Genomic DNA, 8,465 nt, shown 5'->3' on the forward strand with positions numbered 1-8,465 from the left:
AGAGAGAGGTGAATGTCTACTGGGTGAGAATATATATAGCATAAATGATTCCAGGAATGTAACCAAAGAGCGTCAATAACAAGCAAATCCAAAACTCAACCTGTTAATTTAATTCACCAAAATCAAATACTCCATAAATATAGTGCTATTGCTTTGTATTTTCAAAAATTAAAAGCAAAAGTAATTGTACATCAAATTAATGAAAATTGAGAAATAGAAAGAGAAGTACCCCACAGCCAAACTTGAGGAAAACACCGAGTGGAGGAAGAAGAATAGCCACGATAATGTCGATGAAAGTTGCTGTTCCCATTTTTATTTTTTTTTTGATTTGGAGAGAAAGTAATGCAGAAAGGTTTAGAAGAGAAGTGGGAATGAAGAGGAAGTTACAAATGGATTTAAAGAGATAGAGAGAGAGTGCCGCGTGTTACTTATGATTTGCATCATTGTGTTCTGTTTTGTGCAAATCCTTTCTTTATCCAAATACATGCATTTTTAAACGTAAAATAAAAAAAAATGAAGAAAGAAGCTCCCTCACGTTAAATTAAAATATTTTTGATTAAAAACAAAGCACTTTGTATTTGAAATTAAGTAGTGTTAACCCCTACTATGCACAAGACATAAGATTTTCAAACAATGTGTAAATAAAGATCAAAGAGTATGAGTTAGTTAGAATAAAATATTAGTAGTAAAAATAAATATAGAAAAAGAAGAAAATAAAACATGTGTAAATAAAGATCAAAAAGTAAAAATCGGATAAATGGAATAAAATAAATAGCTCAACAAAATGTGATCAACAAAAAACAAATATTCATATGTAGGGATCAAATCTTAGGAAAACGACAACACACCAATAGTTCATAAGTTTTGAAAAACTTCTTTGTAAACAACATTAACAGTGGAATCACCCCTACTACTATCATCATCATCATCATCATCATCATCATCATCATCATGTTTACAAACCAAAATCTTCAGACTTGCACGACTCGTAACTCTAGATATAGCAACATACCATTGTCGATGACTAAAGACTGGATTTCGTAAGAATAATCCAACATGAGCCAAAGATTGACCTTGACTTTTGTTAATGGTCATTGCATACGACACAACCACAGGAAATTGTCGTTGCTGAAATTTGAATGGTAACCTTGAATCAAAAGGAATTAAAGACATTCGAGGAATCAAAACTTTATGCCCAACATTATGGCCAACCAACACTTGTCCCTCCAAAACATAATCACCTAATCGTGTAATTATCAATCTTGTGCCAATACATAATCCATTCGAGTGATCTACATTCCTTAGCAGCATCACAAGAGTACCAACTTCCAGCAACAGTTCATGATTAGGTGTATCTGAACACTTCAAGTTATTCAAAAACTCAACCGAATGTATCTCAGCTAAACCATCTGATGTTGAATCTGAGTTGGCAATACTATCAGAGCTCAAATAAAGACGACCTTGAGACTGATCCAACGACATCATGAATTGGTTAACCTCATCAACAACCTCCAAGTTAGGAGAAAGTATGGCACGATCATGCAAGCAATTACTCAACTTTTCATGATTCATAAAACAAGGATATATCTTCGAAACAATTGCTATAAGAGGATCACCAGAATTAGACAAAACAGTGTCAGAAGGAAGATCAATAATCACTTCACCATCATTTGGTCCACCAAAAACCCCATCTCCAATTGAAGCAACCCAAGAAGAAAATTCCTTCAATCGTGCTGCTTCATCACAAGATGCAGCACTCAACAGTCTCATGTTTTTTTTGTAAGCCTCAGAACTATGCAATTCCTCCAAAGATATGAAGAGTTAATAGCGGCATTCACAACATCTTGCCTACTACCCTTAGGAACAACATACAAGATTTGTCTAAAGTCACCACAAAAGACAATAGTTTTTCCACCAAAGGGTTTTTCCATACTAAACTCATCACATACACGCATGATATCTCTGAAAGTCCTATCCACGACTTCTATGCAATGTTTATGAATCATCGGAGCTTCATCCCATATGATAAGCTTAGCTCTAACAATAAGTTCAGCAAGCGCACTCCCTGGTTTTATATTGCACATGGAATCTTCGTTAACATTGATGGGAATCTTAAAGCGAGAATGAGTTGTTCTATCTCCAGGAAACAACAAAGAAGCTATGCCACTAGATGCCACATTTAAAACAATTTCACCCCTCGAATGAATCCCGGTTGACAAAGACCTCTAGATGAAAGTTTTACCAGTACCTCCATAACCATAGACAAAAAACATTCATCCACCATTTGAATAAACAGATGACATAATAGTATCATGAACATGAAGTTGTTCATGGGTAAACTTGGAAAGAAAGTCCAAATGTTCTCTTCTCAAAGCTTCACGATCATAACACAACTCATCGCTAATCAATCTATTTTCAAATGTTTCAAAATACTCAGATTTTGGATAAGGCATGCCCTGGAAATCATGCAAACTTTTTCCAACATTTAATAACAATTTCTCAATCTCTGCCAAAGCAAAAGTATGGACATCTTTGTCATTCAACATCAACCCTACAATAATATATACTCCCTCCGTTTGCGAATAGGAGCCCCATTTTTTCATTTTAGTCTGTCCGCGAATAGGAGTCCCGGTTCACTTTTACCATAAATGGTAATAGGGTCCCACCTTCCACTAACTCATTCCACTCACATTTCATTTAAAATTAATATATACAAGTGAGACCCCTATTCCACTAACTTTTATCCACCCACTTTTTTTAACATTTCTTAAAACCCGTGCCGCCCATAAATGAGACTCTTAATAGTGGACGAAGGGAGTAATTTATTATTGCAACTAAATAAAAAAATTTAAAACAAAAAAAATTACAATGAAAATCAAAGTGTATATAAAAGTTACCTGAATGACTTCTTAATTTCCATTGATTATACAAAACATCTTTAGATAAATATTTCTAATAATTTGCCAAGTAAAATCCAGTCTTGAAATAGATTCTAAAATAGATTATGAAGTTAACAAACTCACAAATAGCAATATTATGGAATGTGCATAAGACCAAATACATGCATTATTAAACGTAAAATAAAAATGAAGAAAGAAGCTCCCTCACGTTAAATTAAATTATTTTTTGATTAAAAAAGAAGCACTTGTTGGAATCAAATTAATGATTCACATAATTCATCACACAAATCATACATGTTGAATAAGATTGATAAACTTAAAGCGGAAGCATACATGGATTCGGATTCATGATATTGATTCTGAAGTATGGAAATTAATCTTCCAAGTGTCAACGCAATCTCACAGATTCTCTGTAATCTGTAAGTCTTGAAAATACGTCAGATTAACAGGAATGAGAATCTGTTAACCTATTTATAGGTTGCACTTGGGGACCATAACCATGTATTTAGAGAATAAGTCTCTAACTTTATTATAACTTTAATTTCACCCATAACAAAATTAAAGTTATCCAAAGTAGTATCTGCACAACAGTCCTCATACTTTTATAGATAATCGATTGACCCTATAAATTATATAACCTTAGTAGATCACGTAATCGGGTCAATCAATAAATAGTCATAAATATTATACAATCTTTAGACTATTATGTTGGACCATATTAAAATGTTCCAACAATCTCCCACTTGGGCCAACATAAAAGTCACCAAATGATTGTTCATTACTAAAGTTGCGCGCTTACTATTTATATTAATCATCTTTACCGATCCGGTCTACTAAACATGTTAATATGGAACCAAAGAAGTTTAAGTCACAACACGCATACATGACTAAACTCATCAGTGATCACAAATATCAACACATCTAGCAACACAAATCAAAATATGAGTGTGCAGCATGAAAATTACATGCTATGTGATCTTTTGCATGTCTATTTCCAACTGGTCCTCTGAAACTGTAGTGAGATCAGAAAATATCAAAGCATAATTCAAAGTAACTAAACCAAAGTAACTGAAGTGTGCACTTAATATAATTGAAATTCAATATTATTACATAGATGAACACAAACTCCCACTAGACCAAAGTATCACAAGGTCGAACACCCATGTGAAATACATGCTCATGAAAGACCGAAGGCGGTAAACCTTTAGTGAAAGGATCCGCAAGCATGGAAGTTGAACCTAAGTGTTTAATTTGCAATTGTCTACTCTGAATTCTATCCTTAACAGCAAGGAACTTGATGTCAATGTGTTTGGACTTCGACGAGCTCCTGTTGTTGTTGGAGTACATGACTGCGAACTTATTGTCACAATATAACTTGAATGGTCTTTCAATACTATCCACAATTTGCAGTCCTTGAATAAAGTTCCGCAGCCATACTCCATGTTGTGATGCCTCAAAGCAAGCTATGAATTCTGCTTCCATTGTAAAGGTGGCTATCAATGTTTGTTTAACACTTTTCCAAGATATAGCCCCTCCGGCTAGCATGAACACATAACCTGACGTGGATCTACGACTGTCTTGGCATCCCGCGAAATCCGAATCAGAATACCCAATGATCTCAAGCTGATCCGATTTCCTATAAGTGAGCATATAATCCTTTGTTCTTTGCAGATACCGCAAAACACGTTTGACTGCTTTCCAATGATCCATACCGGGATTACTCAAATATCTGCCTAGTATGCCTACTATGAACGCAATATCCGGACGCGTGCATACTTGTGCATACATAAGACTTCCCACAGCCGATGCATAGGGATGTAATTCCATTTCCTTTCTTTCAAGCTCATTTTCGGGGCATTGATTTAAACTGAATTTATCACCTTTAGCCACAGGGGTATCTCCTGGTCTACAATCTTTCATGCCAAATCTTGCCAGCACTTTATCGATGTAGCTCTTTTGTGATAATCCAAGTACACCTAGGGAACGATCTCGATGTATTTGGATTCCTAATACAAAAGAAGCATCACCAAGGTCTTTCATTTCGAATTTTCTTGAAAGAAATTTCTTGGTGTCATGTAATAAATCTACATCATTGCAAGCAAGTAGAATATCGTCGACATATAGAACCCGGAAAATGAATTTGCTCCCACTGAACTTATAGTATATGCATTCATCAACAGGATTCGTCTCAAAACCAAATGAGACGACAACTTGATGAAATTTAACATACCATTGACGAGACGCTTGTTTAAGACCATAGATGGATTTCTTAAGTTTGCATACCATCTTCTTTGGGTCACCAGACACAAAGTTTTCAGGTTGCACCATATAAATCGTTTCTGTAATGTCACCATTAAGAAACGCCGTCTTTACATCCATCTGATGTAGCTCCAAATTAAAATGAGCCACAAGTGCCATGATTATTCTGAATGAGTCTTTCGTTGAAACTGGAGAGAAAGTCTCGATAAAATCGATTCCTTCTTTTTGAGTAAAGCCTTTTGCTACAAGACGAGCCTTATATCTTTCCACATTGCCTTGCGAATCCCGTTTGGTCTTAAAAATCCACTTGCAACCAATGGGTTTTGCACCTTCAGGCAATGGGACAAGATCCCAAATGTCATTGCTTTGCATAGACTTAATCTCTTCAATCATAGCATCGATCCACTTTTGAGCATTAGAGCTTTCAATGGCTTGACGGAAAGTGACTGGGTCATCTTCCATCACTCCAATGTCTACCTCATGCTCTTGGAGATATACAATATATTCATCTGTAGATATTGCAGGTCTCCTCACTCTAATGGATCTTCTTAGTGGCACTACTTCGTCATGTTCTTGAGGAGGTTGAGGTTGTTCTTCATGTTGTTGTTCGGGAGGCGGAACAGGAATTACGAGATTGTCGTCTTGTTCTGGAATGAAGGGAAGTGAAATTACTTCCTCTTCAAAGACAACATTCTTCATACCATCTTCCCCCCCAAACTCAACTTCCTCAAAGAACCTTGCATTATTCGTCTCAAAAAATGATCTAGTTGTGGGATCATAGAACTTGAAACCCCTTGACCGCTCAGGATAACCTACAAAGTAACAACTTACCGTTTTATAGTCCAATTTATGCTCGTGTGGCCTATAAGGCCGAGCTTCTGCTGGACAACCCCAAACATGTAAATGACCTAAGCTGGGCTTTTTGCCCGTCCACAATTCATAAGGGGTTACGGCAGTTGCTTTAGTAGGTACACGGTTTAGGATGTATGTTGCGGTCTTAAGTGCCTCTCCCCAAAGGGATTCTAGCAAAGTAGAATGACTAATCATGCTTCTAACCATATCCTTGAGGGTTCTATTTCGTCTTTCAGCAACACCATTCATGGTAGGACTACCAGGCATTGTGTACTGGGGAACGATTCCACATTCCTCTAGGAATCTGGCAAAAGGTCCTGGACGTTGTTCACCTGAGCCGTCATATCTACCATAGTATTCTCCACCACGGTCAGATCTGACGTTCTTAATTCTTTTGCCAAGTTGGTTTTCAACCTCGGCCTTGTAACTCTTGAACGTATCCAGTGCTTGAGATTTTTCACTTATTAGATATAAATAACCATATCTGGAATAATCGTCTATGAACGTAATAAAATATCGTTGACCATTTCAAGAAGCAGTAGGGAACGGTCCACAAATATCTGTATGGATAAGTTCTAAGACGTCTGTAGTCCGATTGGCTTCAAATCTCCTAATGTTTGTTTGTTTCCCCTTAATGCACTCAACACAGACTTGAAAGTCTGCCATATTAGAAATGGTAAGAATTCCATCTGATACAAGTCTTTCTATTCTCCGTTTGGAGATATGACCTAAACGTTTGTGCCAAATTGTAGCAGAATTCTCACTCATTAATTTACGCTTTGTACCTTGTGAGTTCACATGCAGGGCTTCATTAAATGAAGTAATAGTATTAAGCAAATAAAGATTATCACCATAAGAAAGAGAACCGGTGCCAACCAAAGTTGAATTTAGATAAAGACTAAATTTACTATTTCTAAATGAACAACTATAACCGAATTTGTCCAATACAGAAATAGAAATTAAATTCCGTCTAAATGACGGTACAACAAATGTCTGTTCTAAATCCAAATAACAACCAGTTTTTAGTAATAATCTAAATGTGCCTATTGCCTCCACTTCAACTTGTTTGCCATCGCCCACATAGATGAATCTTTCAGCATCAATCGGCTTTCGGCACTGGAGGCAACCCTGCATGGACACACTTATGAGTAGTAGCACCAGAATCTAACCACCAAGTATGTCCAGGTACAGAAGCTAAATTAACTTCTGAACAAACATAAGTGAAAAATGTACCCTTCTTCACGCGCCAAGCGTGATATTCTTCACAATCATTCTTCTTGTGTCCATCTTTCTTGCAAAAGAAGCAAACTGAACCTGATCTTTCCTTCTTAAACTGTTTTGCAGATGGACCGGCAACATTTCTGGAGGAATCGGGAAGAATCCTCTTCCCCTTAGCGAACTCGGAAACAATCCTCTTTCCCTTGTCCTTTCCTCGTTTACCCCTATAGCTTGTTGCTAAGTGAGCACTTTCTGTCTTACTTTGCTTCAACCTCTCTTCCTCTTGAACACAATGAGAAATCAACTCATTCAATGACCATTTATCCTTCACAGTATTGTAACTAACTTTGAAGTGATCAAATTGATGAGGAAGAGATATCATAACCAAATGCACTAATTGATCATCACTGATCGTCAAATTAAGTGCCGTAAGCTTTGAAGCAGTGTTTGACATTTCCATAATGTGCTCCCGAATTTCCCCTCGGCCATTATACCTCATAGTCACAAGTTTATGCATCAATGAAGCCGTTTCGGCCTTTTCATTGCTTGCGAAATTCATATCAATGGCCTCGAGGAATTCCTTAGCAGTTGCTTCTTTCGGGACAGTACCACGAAAGTTTTCAGGGATAGCATGTTGCATAATCATAAGACTCATGCGATTGGAGTGTTCCCACCTCTCGAAATTCCGTTTATCCTCATCGGAACTTTCATCAGTAAGAGGGGCGGGTTGCTCCGTTCGAAGTGCATAGTCTAAATTTGCAATCCCCAAACCAATCAATACCTTGCTTCTCCACGATGCATAGGTATTGCCTTTTAGTATAGGAATAGAATTTAAAAAACCAATAGCAGATTCTTGAGCTAGCAAAGAACAAATATAACAAGTAGGACAATAATTAGCTCAGGTAAATAATAAGTAAATAAATTAAATAATGACAATTCTCATTTCAAGATGTCGGCACAACATTAAAATTTCATCTTTGGACAAAATAATAACTCGCAGGTGACATCTTAATACGTAGTAATCAAATATAGATAATCATTTCCTGTCAAACAATAAGTCTTCCTTTGGGCCGACTTAGTGTCCACAATGACTTAAGGATAATCTCATATTATTACCACAAAGTACACAAGAAACACGGCCAAATAACAATCTTCCTTTGGGCCGATTAACTATTCGCATGTATTTCAAGTATACAAATAATACACATTCCAAATAAAATTAATCTACACATCAGA

The 8,465-nt window shown here is 36.5% G+C and overlaps 2 protein-coding genes across 2 annotated transcripts; both read right to left on the minus strand.

Annotated features, from left to right (window-relative positions):
* Window positions 1-855: 855 nt before the first annotated feature.
* On the minus strand, window positions 856-4,382 carry LOC121779093. Its single transcript, XM_042176434.1, has 4 exons — window positions 4,103-4,382; window positions 2,319-2,506; window positions 1,950-2,225; window positions 856-1,803 (listed from the first exon to the last, which is right to left on the minus strand). The coding sequence occupies exons 1-4, from the start codon at window positions 4,380-4,382 to the stop codon at window positions 856-858; spliced, it is 1,692 nt and encodes a 563-aa protein (XP_042032368.1).
* Window positions 4,383-6,945: 2,563 nt separating this feature from the next.
* Window positions 6,946-7,806, minus strand: LOC121779530. Its single transcript, XM_042176863.1, has 2 exons — window positions 7,245-7,806; window positions 6,946-7,139 (listed from the first exon to the last, which is right to left on the minus strand). The coding sequence occupies exons 1-2, from the start codon at window positions 7,786-7,788 to the stop codon at window positions 7,111-7,113; spliced, it is 573 nt and encodes a 190-aa protein (XP_042032797.1). The 5' UTR covers window positions 7,789-7,806; the 3' UTR covers window positions 6,946-7,110.
* Between the last annotated feature and the right edge of the window lie 659 nt (window positions 7,807-8,465).

The sequence above is a fragment of the Salvia splendens genome, chromosome 19 (genome assembly GCF_004379255.2).
Source record: "Salvia splendens isolate huo1 chromosome 19, SspV2, whole genome shotgun sequence".
Classification (NCBI taxonomy): Eukaryota; Viridiplantae; Streptophyta; class Magnoliopsida; order Lamiales; family Lamiaceae; genus Salvia; species Salvia splendens.